General features: G+C 43.8%; 1 protein-coding gene across 7 annotated transcripts in view; it reads left to right on the top strand.

The window, feature by feature from the left end:
- PKHD1 (PKHD1, fibrocystin/polyductin) overlaps positions 1-15,369 on the top strand; it is a 254,701-nt gene that overhangs the window by 45,278 nt on the left and 194,054 nt on the right. For all 7 annotated transcript variants that reach the window (XR_003532415.1, XR_003532416.1, XM_027672673.1 and 4 more), the window contains 3 exons: positions 92-1,705; positions 1,852-1,995; positions 9,816-10,029. Coding sequence is in view for 5 of the 7 variants with exons in the window: in XM_027672673.1 (XP_027528474.1) it covers positions 92-1,705; positions 1,852-1,995; positions 9,816-10,029 (1,972 nt within the window). In the remaining 2 variants the exon portion in view is untranslated. The remainder of the gene's footprint in view (positions 1-91; positions 1,706-1,851; positions 1,996-9,815; positions 10,030-15,369) is intronic.

Below are 15,369 nucleotides of genomic sequence, written 5' to 3' on the forward strand. Positions count from 1 at the left end.
TTAAAGATCATGGTTTGTGATCATTCACAGACAGTCATTAATTCCTTTCCTGCCAATAACGTCCTTCTTCCTTATTTTGTTTTACTCCTAGGTGGAACACTGCTCACAATCTCTGGGGTGGGCTTTAGCCAAAATCCTGCCCTGGTTTCTGTTTCAATGAGCAATCAAACCTGTGCAGTTACTCACTTGGAAGAAGAGAGAATTTGGTGCCTGACCCCACCAGCTGCTAATTTGTCTAATGAAGATTCACAAGACATCTCTGTCAGAGTAAATGTCATCATCAGCAGCAGGTCACTTCAATACGCTCTCTTGGCCAAAAGGATCACCACCTTTAACTACCAAAGAGCTTTGACTCCCCTTGTTACTGTTGTTGAAACAGAAACCACAGATAGCAGCCTACTCTTGAGCATCCAGGGGATAAACATCACTGGATCTGTTGCTAAGCTTGGATACAGTGAATGTCAACTTGAGTTTCAACGTGGCAACAAGTCTGCAATGTTTTATCAGTGCTCTTTGTCACTGAACAGCCTGGAACCTGGGACTTTCCCCATCCAGGTTGTCCACAGGCAGCTGGGATACGCTCACGTGACAGCAAGGCAGCAGGCCCTTACAGTAACTCCAAGGATAACCTCCATATTCCCAGCAAAAGGATCAATCTGTGGTGGGATGTTGCTCACTATATCTGGCATTGCTTTAAAATCCAGTAGGAATTTGGTACAGGTCAACCTGGAGAGTAATTATTCCTGTGAGATCCAGAAGTCTGATAACAATGCCATTAGTTGTGTTGTCCTTCCAGCGTCACATCCTTTGCACTCTCAGGGGCTGGCTGAGGCATCCCGGGTTCTCAGTGTCATGGTGACTGTCAATGGGGTCAGCAGTGTGTGCCTTGGGGACTGTACACTCCACCTCCATGAGCAGTGGACCCCTCTGGTACATTTGGTGACCTGGAAGACCAATGGGACACTCACCTATGTGACAATCAAAGGACAGAGGCTGGCCTGGCCAGGCGACAGCCCCCTGGTACATGTGAACAGCCACACTGTCTGCAAGGTGACTTTCTGGAACGAGGCCATCGTGGAGTGCCAGACAGCCTGCCTTGCCCCAGGGGAGCACAGCATTTCCATATCCAACAGGAAAAGTGGGAATGCTTGCTTTAGGGAGACATCGAGGGTCCTCCCCATCCTGCCTCGGGTGGATCGGTTCTACCCACAAAACTTCAGCACCAACGGGGGAGGTCTGCTCACCTTGGCGGGCTCAGCACTGAAAGGGCAGAGAACAACTTCTGTTCTCATAGATCACCACCCCTGCCACATCCTCAGTGTCACCTGTGCCGCTCTCCAGTGCACGGTGCCTCCGGGTAATGGTACCAGAGCTCTGAGTCTGAAAGTAGATGAACATTTCTATTACCTTGGAACAATAAGTTACAGCGAGGAGTTTACCCCAGCTTTCCTCTCACTTGTTGCAACTGGTCTCCTTCTAACGATGACAGTGTCACGGATCACAGAGAGGGACACCACGCATGTGTTTATTGGAGACTTTGCTTGTAGTGCTGTCACCATCGCTGGCTCTGTGTTGCAGTGCTCAGCTCCTCCGCTCCCTGTGGGTGAATATCCTGTGCTGGGCCTGGATATCCCCAGGGGCTGGGCTTCCTCCAACCTGATGTTCACCTCTCAGCTGACAGTGACAGCTGTGACTCACAACTGGGGTAAGTCATGGAGGGTGCTGCGTGAGGGACTGCAGTGACAGGCTTTTTTTGTCATGAAAGCAAAAAATATGAATACAAAAAATTACTTTTATTGACAGCTGCCTGTCAGGATCTGTCTGAAATCCCCTTTTCTGTCCTTTCCCAAGGTGGCCTGAGTGGAGGAGCAGTTTACCTGTATGGAAGCGGGTTTTCCCCCGGGAAGACTTTGGTCACAGTCTGTGGCACCAACTGTGAACCTTCGGCCAAGATGACCGTGACTGAGCTGAGCTGCCTTGTCCCACACTTACATGGTCAGTTAAAGCACAAAACCTGTCATTTTTTTAAAAATATATCCCCTAAAACCCTAGCTTGACCCAAAAGGGAGGGTACCAGTGTATCTCATCCAAGGGGAACAGAGAGCAGCCCCGGAGAAAGGAGGGAAGTCAACACAGTGTTGGCAAAGTTTGGACTTGATGATCTTGGAGGTCTTTTCCAACCTTAATGATTCCACGGTTCTATGACTTCTGTTTTTTGATCTCGGTCTGAAGATAGATGGTGTCAGGGTGAGTTTTTGTGTCAATGGCCACGGACACTGCACTAGATCCACCATGTGCTCGTGGTCACACGTGCTTTGTGGGTGTGCATGAAATATGCACAACATCAAGGTTTCCTTGTGGCAGTTATTCCTTGGGAAAGCTCTCTCACATAAAATGTGCCTGTGGACTGTAGGGTTGGGTATCTGAGCACCTCTTGACCATCATGACTATCGTAGCTAATTGAACTCCCTTAAATGCCTTTTCTTCTGAGGAAATGGCCTCAAGGTGCACCAAGGGAGGTTTAGATTAGATGTTAAGAGGTTTTTTTTTCACAGAAAGTGCTTAGTTGTGATAGTTGAGGATATGGTTTAGTGAGGAACACGGTGCTGGGTTGATGGTTGGACTTGATCTTAAAGGCCTTTTCCAGCCTCAATGATTCTACAGTACTGTGGCCCCACACATTTTGTGTTTTGGCTGCATTGTGGGAAAACCTCAGTGGGGTAAAGGGCTGGGAGGAAAGGAGCGAATGACTGGAAGAGTGAACAAATGATGTAACATGGCCAGTTCTTACCTTTGGAAAGCTGGAGATGAGGATTTGAATTCCTTGAGAGCAAGATGGGAGCATCCTCCTTAACTGGAGACTGGTAGCATGGGATGAATCCATGATCTCCAACTTTCTCAAAGAGAGAAATAACCCTGCCTCAGCTTTGGAGCAAGCTCTTCAAAACGGGCATTTTCTGGGATAAGACATGCTTCCTCCCTTTCTTACTGGAAGCACAGAATTAGGGTGTTAAAATCTGAAAAAGGCAGGATTTTAGGACTCTCAAATCTCATATGAGACATATACCATTCCCCAAATGCTGAACATGGAGCACCTTAGTGCTTGACTTCTTGGTGGAGTCCCCATCCCTGGAGGTGTTAGAGAAACACCTGGACATGGCACTCAGTGCTCTTGTCTCGTTGACAAGGTGGGGATCGGTCACAGGTTGGACTCGGTGATCTTGGAGGTCTTTTCCAACCTAAAGGATTCTGTGAATCTGTGATTCCAAACCTTGGAAGTGCAACACTTCAGCTCCCTTCACAGCTCTGAAGCTTGAAGAACATCTGGAGGTCTAATGATCATGTGATCAAATCATCAGTGATCAAAGATCCATGACCTCTCATCCTTCATGGACATGGAAGAAAGGTGTCAAGTGAGAGTGTTCTTCAGGATGAGTTTCCAGGGTTTTGCTCAAAGGTATGTGGAATCTCCATCCTCCAAAATAATCAGAACTTGACTAAATTAGTTGTTGAGAAACCAGTCCAATGTGAAATTTAACATTCTTTTGAACAAGAGTTGTGACAAAAGGCATACAGGTGTTCTCTTCAGCCTCACTTATTCCAAAATTCTATATTTGCTCATGTCATTTTGAACAGTTTCTTTCATAGAATCACAGAATGATTGGAAGGGATATTAAAGATCACCTAGTTCCAACCCTTATCCATGAAGAACGCTGACAAAAATGTAAGGAAAAAAACCCTGGGGCTTTAAAACCCAACCACAAGCACTCAAAAGGAGACACCAAGAAGTCATAAGGGCTCAATTTTCTTCATTTTAAACAAGATCCAGGCACAACCCACAAAACTGCTTGTTATTTTAAAAAGAAAAAAGACATGGTGCTGTAGTACTGAAAAAAATTTATCAGAGCACTACACGGCAGTCCAGTTATTGCAGGGAGAATAGCAAAATAAAACGTAATCAAATTGATCCAAAGTGTGAAAACATTAATAACCGTGTTCAAAATTCACTGAGTGGTTGGTGGGAGAGGGAGCCTGGGGAAAACCATCTCACAGGCAGGACCACGATGCTTATTCCTGACGCTAGATGTCAGTAAGGGAATGCTGATCGTTCCTTGTGTTTCTGAGGAGGAGATGCAAAGGATGTGTTGCCTCACTAACCAAAGGCAGAGTTACAATCCCTCTCTCCCCTGCCCTGGGTTTTGCAGCTTTGTCAGTCTCACCAGTTGAGTTGCAAAAACGTTAATTAAATATTTACAAGAAAATATCTTTTTTTCTTGCCTTAAAAAAAAAAATAAATTGTTTGCAGGCTGCTCAAATCTGTGTTTGTCAGGCCATTTGAACACTCTGAGACAGCTGTATTCAGCCTTTGCACTTTTACATCTGGCACAGGTGAATCTGTATATAGAGGAAGATGCTTTCCAGAGAGTATTCCACTTAATATTTAAAGAGTCACCCCCACACCACTACATTTAGGGTAAGAGTGGATGTGTTAAGTGCGGTTAGTCCAGCCTCACCTCATGTTTTACACACTGCTGTTTGCCCGAGGAATTTTGCCACTTGGCACTCACACATCCAGTGCTCAGACCTTTCTTTTACTGCCTCATCCCTGTGGGAGAGGTGGCAAAGCCAATTCAGGGATGCAGGACCACGAACCATGAAGGAATGGGAGGGATAGGTCTGTGGTGCCCCAGGGCCCCTTCGGTGGCTCACGCAGGTTGGACGCTCGTGTGACATTTCCCGGCTCTGGTGGCCCAACGGGGCGATGTGAAGTGTTTAAGCTGCATTTCTTCTGTTACTGTGTCCTGTGAAGCAGAAACACCTCCCCTCTGGCACTGTGGGATGTCAGGTGGCAGCTGCCTGCCCTGGGGTTTCAGCACTGGGTCTTGTTGTGTCTGGCCTGCTTAAGATTAGAGATGTTCACGTGGGAATCCCCAACTGGTTCCTGTAGCTTGCTCATGTGATCAGACCCAGAGGGCAAGGCTCTGCAGGTAGGAAATGTGACTTCTTTCCCATCAAACAAGCAGTTTTCCAAGAGATGAGGAATTGATGGGCTCAGCAGGATCCATCCATAAGCCTGTCCCACAGAGTCTTCCTTAGGAATGGGTGTTGAGCAGGCTCGCAGCAAGGTTTTGGTTTGATCATTGGTGAGAGCTGGGCATGTTCTTGGCACTAGGAATGGGAGTGCAAACCTAGACTTGTTTGTGGAAACTGTTGTCTTTTGAAAGATGCAGAAAAATCAGTTCAGAACAGAGCTAAAATATGAGTTTCATCCCTAAAGCTTAAAAAAAATTAACAAAATTAAATAAAATTAGCAAAACCACATGACATTCAAGGAAAACCAAAACAAAGAGAAAAAACTGACCCATGAGTCTTTAGAAGTTTGGTAAGGAGAGATAATTGACAGGATCACCAACCCTGGAAGTGTTCAAAAGCTGTGTAGATGTAGCACTCGGGGACATGGTTTAGTGGTAGGTTTGGCAGTGCTGAGGGAATGGTTGGACTTGATCTCAGAGGGCTTTTCCAACTGAAATGATTCTATGATCCTGAAAGCTCTTCCCTTCTCTTTATGCTCATGCTGAAGCACAGTTGATGAATGCAAATACAGCTGTGGGTTCTGCTCAGCTCGGGTTAAATTTGCAGAACACATGGTTAATGTCTGTGGAATTGAGTTGTGCTCCTGTGAAAGATGGGGAGACCGGTGGGAAGCTCGAGGCAGGTGAGAAAATAACTGAACATTCCTCTCAGGTGATATTAGGGTAGGTACCATATATAAATTTTGCAGTAAGCCAGTATCTGAGATTGTAAGTTTGACTTTGGGGTGAGAATAAGGAAGGTACCTTTAAAAGGAGTTGAACCGATAAGATCCATCAGGGTAAAAGTTGAGCCTGATTGGCCTGGTTGCATCAGCGAGCTCGGGGGATAACAAGTCTGGCTTTAGGTCTTTTTGATGTAGCAGCTCTTGGGATCTTTGTTAGGTAGGTAGGTTCAAGTTCTGAACCTACCAATTACCAGATTCCACTGGTAAAAGCGGACTTTTAAGGATGAGGATTTAAATTAGAGGCTAGAAATGAGGCTGGCTGAAAAGGATGAGAGACATGGGTTGGTGGAGCTTTTTGGATGGGGCAAGAGGAGAGAGTGGAGTTAGTTTTGGTTGTGAGAAGAAGATGCACTGGGCCAGGACCCAGGGTGACTATAGCCAGAGGAATGGGGTGATTTGTATGAGCAAATATAGAAGAAATGAAGAAGACGTTGTGGCAAATGACACCTTAGTAGTAGTCAGGGTCTCTGATGTTTATTGTGGGCATCAAACCAAAGGATCCAAAGGGTCCCTTCTATCTTTCAAATCCAGAAATGAATTAAGAAAGGGGGAGAATAAAGCATATTGATTACATGGCAGGAATGTTCTGACAGTGAGATCTATCAGGTAGTGGAATAGAGGCTTGAAAGCCACCTCTTGGGACTTCTGAAACTCGACTGTGTGAAATGAATGTCTCCCAGGGAGCAATTCTTCATAGGCAGAGGCTGGACTTAATGACCTTAACAAGTCTCTTTTTTCCTCGCCCTTTTATTAACTTATTTTTTTTTAAATCTCCGTCTTCCCTGCTAAGCACATGTTAGTGTTGTGCTCTACAGTGAGTGGTGGATAACTGGGGATGTGTGGTTTGGCACCAGGACTCCTTGGGCAGTTCTTCAATCAACCCACAGCTGCCCTTGGAACCTCCTGTAGGTTTTAGCCTCATCACATGTCCAGCAGTTGTTATTAAACAGTGACCCAGAACAAAGCCCCTGTGCTGAGCAGCCCAGGATACTGGATTAAACCAGAGTACCCCTCAAAGCCAGGGTTGGGGGCAGTCGGTCCCTAACCCGTTACCAACATGCAGAGATTTGGCTGCCATTGTGTCTGATCTCAAAAGAGAAGCTGTAAAGGGCTGAGTGCTTTCATCTCAGCCATGGGATTGCAGGTTTTATCTTGATAGGGAATATAAAGCATAAAGAAGCTTCATTCTGGGGTTTGAACACTAACCAATTAAGCAGGCAGAAGAACTGTGCCCCAGAACAGGTAGAATATCCTTTTAGGACATGCTAAAAGTGTGTTGAAATCTTTATTTGGTATTTTTTGCTGCTGTTGTGGCAGGAGACAATGACATCAATAATACCAAGGGATATTTGTGTTTCATGGTCAGAGGAAGGAGAATTGAGAAGCCAAGACATCCTCCTAACTGAGAAAAGATATTAAATCCTCTGGGAGCAGAGGAATAGGGGGACCTTGGAGATCCTCAAAGAAGGAATAGGAAAAAGACATAATCTCTAAGAGTGGTGTCTCCATCAGCTGGACAGATGTAGGGTGTGGAGATGAGATTCTTTCCTCCTTCCACCTTAGAGAGAGAAAGTAATTCTAAGTTTGATTCTGGGGTGTGTAGATTAAAAAGGGTTTGCTGGGATTTTGCTTTCATTGATCTCTTTATAGCCCTTTGTAACCATGTTCTCTAACTTATATTTTATAAATTAATACCTTTGTTTGCCTGGTTTGAGTTAAAAATTATTTCAGCTGTTGGCAGGATACAAGGCTCCATATTTCTACAGGCATTGGGATGAGGGCACTGGAACAAATCAGAAATGCCCAATTTCCACATTTTGGGGATATCCAAAGAGTGACAGGCTGTTCTTCTGAACCCTAAGGGCTGTGCAGGAAACACCTTCTGGTGACCTACATGAGCCAGGCAAGTTCTTTGACAGCAGCAAAATAGTGTTGAAAATAGTCATGTACTGGGATTCTAGGAATAATTTTCAACATTCATCCAGAAGTAAGAGTTCCACATAGGAAAATTCTGCCATGTTTTTTCCAAGACCAAAAAGAAAACCAAAACCTTCCTGCAATAAATTGATTCTGCTGCAGGTTGTTGCAAAGGCGAGTTCTTTGTAGCACTTACTTCTCTTGGGTGGTATTTATTTGTCAAAACACAGATATCTACTGCTGCTTAAAATGTCCCTGGAGTGGCAACCTGGCCTCAAGAAAGGCACAAGGCTTTTGTGGGAGACATAGAACATCTGAGGTGGGTCTAGACATAATTTCTGGACGATAATAGCAAAATATAGACATGGTGCCATCATTCCTTTAAGCTTCTCTGTCTGTTCCTCATCCTGTTTAGATGTAGGTCTTCGAGGCAGGGGTTGTGTTTGACTGTGTTTGAATGGGTGCTGATCAAAAGAATTGCCACTGGATTTGGGGAAGAAAAGGGATTAAGCAAATTGGAAAATTTGTGAAGATGTGGTTAACCTTTTTTTTTCCTCATTCTAAATCCAGAGAAGAAAAATACAGTAGAACTGTGAATTCTCTGAAGTTCAGAGAACATGAAATGCTAGATTTTAATATTTCAAAAAACACCTGAAACATTAAACAGTTATAAACTCTTCAGAAATACCCCATATGAAATAATCATTTGTAGCAAAATGTGCTTAATATTTTAACAGAGGAAATAGAACATTTTCATATTTTTACAATTTCAAACCACATTTTTCAGAATTGCTTAGGAGACAAGACACTCATTGGCAATGACACTTTTGCAGCAAACAAGGTGCCTTTTGAACAAACTGGAACTTAAAAAAGCAAATAAAAACCCCCCTTTTTTGTAAATTCCCATTGATTGCATGTTCCTGATGCTTGAGAAACACTCTTGGATGCTGCAGTACAGACTGTTACACTGTCCACAGACCTTTTCAGGAGTTCATCACAACTGTTTGGTTAATTCAAGACTACTGAAAATTGTCCAAAAGTCAGGGTTTTGAGATAAATAGTTTTAATGTCTGTCATGGTTTAAGGCTTGAAGGATTCCTTTTTAAAATTATTAAAACCAAACATTTCAACTTAATCTGAACTTCAGTGAGACTTCCTAATACTATTTTTTTTTAGCATTTTTTGGTCTGGATTTAGAATAAGAAAACATGATTTCTGTTCACAGAATCACGGAATCATTTAGGCTGGAAAAGACCTCCAAAATCATTAAGTCCAACCTGTGACCAATTCCCACCTTGTCAACCAGCCCAGAGCACTGAGTGCCATGTCCAGTCATTCCTTGAACACCTCCAGGGATGGGGACTCCACCACCTCCCTGGGCAGCCCCTTCCAATTCTTGACAACCCTTTCCATGAAGAAATTCTTCCAGGTATTCACACCACTTGTCCATTAAATGCATCTCAAAGAAAAACAGCTACTCCCATCACACTTTTCACCACATCCACCAAGTCAAACTGTGACTACATCTCAAGATTCCACCTTGCTCACACCAGTTCTCCAGGAGCCCTCCAAGCTCTGTCAGTGCTTCCATGAAACCTGTTTCTGGATTTTGAAGTTGTGAGAGACATTAAGTTGTCACATCTCCTTGGTAAAAAATTTGTGCCTTATGCCTGGTCTGTAAACCATGGTCTGTAAGCCATGGTGTGTCTTCCCCAGAAGAAATGTCCATGCTCTTATTTAATCCCTTATGTCATCTCCTCCTGGACAGAGCAATTTGATCCCGAAGACCATCCTGATGATCAGCACACAGCGGAGGTTACGTGCTTGCTCTCACAAAGGAGCAGCATGAAGACCTACTCATCCTCAAAAAGGATGCACCTAAAGAGAGGCTGGGTGCACATCAGGAATCAAAGAATCATGGAATGGTTTGGGTTGGACGGGACCTTAAAGCTCATCTAGTTCCGACCCCCCTGCTGTGAGCAGGGACACCTACAGTGACACAAGTCAGTAGTAAAATACACTCAGTATCAGTGGCGTGTTGGCTGCTTTGGGTTATTTCTTCCCTCTCCTGTCTTTGCAGCTTCTTTGGCCACTCTCTGTGGCCTGACACATTCTTCTGCTGACTGCAGAGAAGACAGAGCCACCTTCATTGAATGTGATGTCCAAGTCACAGTGGGTCCCCACCAGCAGAGAGGATCTGTGTCCTACCTCTATGTCTGTGAGGACAGACCCCCTCGATGGCACCACAGGGACACCACCCCACCCCAGAGGTGGTTTGCTGGACTCTTTGCCAGGTTAGTGCTGTACCTCTCCAACAGCTGGGTGACTCCATCCATGAATAACATCCCCCAGATTTTATTTTACCTTTTGCAGAATTGGTCCCTGCCAAATGATGGGCTGAAGGATCAAATTCCAAGGGAGTGGCCTGAAGTTGTGTCGGGGGAGGTTTAGGGTGGATAATAGAAAAATTCTTTTCCCCCAGAGGGTGTTTGGGTAGTGGAACAGGCTTCCCAGACACCTGACTACAGCACCAAGGCTGCCAGAGCTCAAGGAGCATTCGCACAATACTCTCAGGCACATGGTGTGACTCTTGGGGATGGTCCTGTGCAGGGTTGGACTCAATGATCCTTGTGCATCCTTTGTGGATCCCTTCCAACTCAGCATATTCTGTGAAATTCCTAATTCTTAGGTTGATGCCAATAGAGCAATTTAGCCTTGAGACCACTAGAGAGCTCCGCTGGGTTGTGAAATTCATTCCTTGTGCCTATCAAAGCATCTCTACCCCCCTACTTCCCTCCCGTCTTTAAAGTGTTTGAGAGACATCAGAAAATCCATCTCGTAAACAGCCTGCTTTGTTCCTTCTTAGGTTTTAATATTTATCTTCTGATCCAAAGCAACATCTGGTGAATGCCAATGGGAAAAAAGATTAGGCATTATGAAAAGCAGAAGCCTTTTTTTTCCTACTTTCCCCCCCCTTCTTTTTCCCGCCAACCCCCCCATCCCCATCCTTCCTCTCTCCAAGCAGTTTCCCAAGTAAAGAGTCACAGAGTAAATTCATCAGGCTGTGCAATATTTGCTCAGCAAGGGTGCTCAGGCACTTACTTATGGCTCAGGCTTTGCAAATCCAAAGCCAAGTTGTCCAGGAGTATAACCTGGGACTGTTGTCTTTGACGGCACAGTGGGGATTTATATCTGCAGGGCATTTACTTCCAGGAGTGAGAGAGATGTCTGAATTAGGGAATAAACAGATGAATCACAGAATGGTTTGAATTGGAATGGACCTTAAAACTCATCAAGTTCCAACTCCCTGACACGGGCAGGGTCACCTTCCACTGGAACAGGTTGTTCCAAGCGCTGTCCAATGTGGCCTTGAACACTTCCAGGGATGGGACATCCACAGCTTCTCTGGGCAACCTGTGCCAGTGTCTCATCATCCTCACAGTAAAGAATTTCTTCCTAATACCTAACCTAAATCTCCCCTCCTTCAAATTAAGGCCACACCCCTGTGTCCTATCATTCCATTTCTTTGTGAAAAGTCCCTCTCCAGCTTTCTTGTAAACCCTCTCTTAGGTACTGGAGTGAGATGACCAAAACTTTCCAAAAGTTATCAAATAAATAGAGAATTAGAACAGTGCTGCAATGAGTTGCTCATGATTTGCTGGACATGGTAAACCCACTCCTGGCTGCTGCATCTTGCCACAGTCCAGGTATTTCAGTGGAATTGCAGAGATTTGGTCCCCATTCCTACCTGATCCTCACATCAAAGCTGGTGTTGTGAGTCACCAGGGGGAGTTCTGGATACCCTGCATTCCTCAGGAAAAAAAACAACTGGCATTTATTTTACAAAGACACAAATTGCACAATTTTTTTAACTTGTTTAAAAATATAAAAAGTAGAAGTCTAAAAATGAAATTAATTAAAAAAAGAAAAAAAAAGGTTTTCACAGTTACAGCACCTACCTGTCAGTCTGTCATTTCTTCCCTATCATTTTTTTAAATTTGACTTAGGTTTCATAAGATCTGGACTTAAGAAAATTCTTGTCAGTTTTGAGAAAATCATTGTCAGGGAGAAAGAAATTATTTTCCTCTTCAGTGGAAGGAAGACAGAATTCTGCCCTGATCTATACAACTGGCCAAGTGTCCAAAGTCACACTGTGCACTGGTAATGTCCTGTAACATCCCAGGAAATGGGGAGGACAGATTTGTTGGGGAAGACAATAGTAGGGAGTCCTAGAGAAAAAAATGCCTAAAATTTAACTGATTTTGGAAAAAAACCCTGAAATTTAACTAATTTTAACTAATTTTCTTCAACCTCTTTCTTATTGTCATCTTTATTGTGCTTATGCTTGTCTTTCAGTTAGAAATTCAAACTTGGGCTCCTGAGTAGTTTTCCAGAGTCTTAATGTTTTTTTCTGGTGTATCTATTTCTAAACTGGTTCTTGCTAAAGGGAAGTGGGGGCAAAGATCTGTTTGTTTTCAAATGAGTTTCCTGATTTGAGAAATCTGGGAAGAAAGAGAGAGATTTAAATCATTCAAACTGACCTATTTCAGCACTTCTGAAAACTTTTTTATTCCACATTTCAGTTCAGAAAAATGTTTCATTTCAAAATATTAATGAAATTTGTACAATGTTAGAAAACTAAAGTGTTCCAACCAGAAAAGAACTATTTGGCGAATTCCTGAAGTAATACACGTTGGTTGCTGTAGTTAATAATAATGACTAACAATGATAAAAATATATATGAATTTAAGTTCTGTGCAAATGCTCAAGAGTTAAGACATTTGTGCTGGGATGGGGACAAAACCACTGAATTAATTAATGGTTTAAGTGCACATTGAATCTCTCCCGTTCTTTCTTACGAATTTTATAGAATCATAGAATGGTTTGGGTTGGACGGGGCCTTAAATCTCATTTCGTTCCAACCCCCTACCCTGGGCAGGGACACCTTCCACTATCCCAGGTTGCTCCAAGCCCTGTCCAACCTGGCCTTGGACACTTCCAAGGATGTGGCAGCCACAGCTTCTCTGGGCAACTTTTTACAGTGGTTTAAATAAATCTTTTCCTTTTCTAGTCTGTGCCACAGCCCATCCTTTATGAACACATAGTGGCAAAAGCATATTCCTTAGAAGTTGCAAGTTTTGCCATTAACAACACCTGTATCAACATACATTCCTGAATTCCCTTTAATAATTAATTCCTTTTATAACTTTTCCTTTAATCGCTGCAATTTGTGGACAGTTTTCCAGCATCAGTGTTTCAGGATGTGGTTACATGACGACAGGAGGGAACCTCTGTTTGCTTACAAGCAAAGCTTGTTTATTTAAAAAAAACAATCAAACAAAAAAACCGTGAAAATCACTCGAAGGTCCTTGTATTGCTTTTAATGTCTGGTAAATTGGGCCCATGCCCTGCATCCAGCCAACCACCACCCCCTTCTGCCTTTGAAACTGTTGGTAATTTAAAAGAGGCAGTTTTTTCTTGGAGCATTAAAAAGAAATAGTCTGCAGTTTTGAAAGATAACCCAGTCCAGTGAAGGACTGTACAGGACAAGAGCATTTCTCTAAGTGTTGCTATCAAAGGCAAGTGCAGTTCCCTTTGGTTGGATTTTGATTATTGATACAGCAGGGGGAAGAGTTCTTTTATACATAAAGAAAAAGTAACTATTGAAAGGGTTCAGCAACTTGCAGAGGCCTTTTTTAGTAGTACTTTAGTAGTTTCTGATGTGGCTGCTTCATTTAACACTTTAATCTTCAAAAAAGGTCAATAAAAGCGTGGTCAGAGCAGGGCTTTGTCTGTAGAATGAGCTGCTGCATCCAGCATGAAAGTTTGAAACCTTCAGGGTCATCAGACCATCCTGATCATCACCTTCCCAGCAAAGCTCTGAGTCCTGGCTTTCCAGCCGGGTCAGTTTTGGTAGAACTTTGGTCAAGGGAGGTGATTCTCCCTCACTCTACTCTACTCTCATGAGGCCCCATCTGGATCACTGTGTCCAGCTCTGGGGTCCCCAGCACAGGAAGGACATGGAGCTGCTGGAGCGAGTCCAGTTGAGGCCACCAAGATGATCAGAGGGATGGAGCAGCTCTGCTCTGAGGAAAGGCTGAGATATCTGGGACTGTTCAGCTCGGAGTAGAGAGAGCTCTGGGGAGACCTCAGAACACCCGTCAGTACCTAAGGGGGCTCCCAGAGAGCTGGAGAGGGACTTTGGACAAGAGCCTGGAGTGACAGGACAAGGGGAAATGTCTTCACACTGACAAAGGGTCAATTTTTGCTAGATATTAGGAAGAAATTCTTCCCTGTGAAGGTGGTGAGGCCCTGGCACAGGTTGCCAAGAGAAGCTGTGGCTGCCCCATCCCTGGAAGTGTTCAAGACCAGGCTGGACCAATCTGGTGTAGGGGAAGGTGTCCCTGTCCATGGCAGAGACTTGGAATGAGATGATTTTCAAGGTCCTTCAAACCCAAACCATTCCATAATTCTCACTTTGATACTTCAGCAAATCCTATTACATGGGATCCTGAAGACCTCCGAAAATCCTGGTCCTGCCTCTCTGTTCCTCTATTTTGTTGAGTAAATCACGTTGTCCTTTCCTGAGAGAACTCTGCCCTTTCTTAGCTATTCAGGAAAGTGATGTAATTTCTGAGTCATGTTGGTGTTGCTATCACTCATCTCCTTTCTGCCCTTCTTCCTACAAGCTGTAGGTATGTGTCTGGTTGGTGGGTTGGGGAGAGGAGGGAGAAGGAGCAATGGCCAAGGAATGAATGAAAAGTGACATTGGATTATCCTGTCCTGACCCTGTAGAAATAAATTTAGAAGTTTTCCCCTCATTTTGAATCATAGAATAATTAAGGTTGGAAAAGACCTCTAAGATCATTAAGTCCAACTGTTAACCCAGTACCACCATGCTCACTAAACCATATATTGAATCCTATAGCTCCCCATAATGAAACACTACCAAAATCAGCAACTTTCAGCAGGAAAATCAAGGAAAAAAAATGTTTCTTCCCCACCACTTTTTCTATTACTTCTTCCCCCTTTGCAAGGGGAGGCTTTGGAGCAAATGTCTGCTGGTATAACTGGCACATATATCGAATCTGCTTAGTCTGGGCTGTTAAGTAAGTTTAATTAATTTACTAAGTTAATGTTCCAATGTTAGCAACAAAGCATCGCTGCAATCAGCTGGGTAGCAGGAATTGGAACCCCTAAATGAGCTCATTTTTTCACAGTTGGAATTAGGGACCAGTTAGCCAGTTGTGTGGTTTTTCCAATTTCTCCACTTGCCCTGGGGGAGTTGCAAGTTATTCATTCCCCATTGCTAAGTGTGAGTAAGATGGGGAGGGGGGAGACAGGAGCAAACCCTACTCCATGTAGGAGTCCATCTTTGATCCTAGCACTGCTGATTCCCTCGCTGTTGTCTGCACTTATCTCCCTGCCTTGGTCCTAGAATGGCATTTGCTCCTGTTTTTAATAGTTTGGGGAAGGAGAAAAGCATCACTGAGAGATATTTACTGCATGTATTTTCATCCTGAGTGTGTGCAGATAAAGGGGGGAAAAAAACAAATAAACAATAAAAGAATGGAAACAAAATTACAGAAATTTGCAAAGTTTGACAAATGGTGGCCAGGAGTTGCCACAAGCTA

The sequence above is a fragment of the Neopelma chrysocephalum genome, unplaced genomic scaffold (assembly GCF_003984885.1).
Source record: "Neopelma chrysocephalum unplaced genomic scaffold, ASM398488v2 Primary Assembly neopelma1_97517, whole genome shotgun sequence".
Taxonomy (NCBI): Eukaryota; Metazoa; Chordata; class Aves; order Passeriformes; family Pipridae; genus Neopelma; species Neopelma chrysocephalum.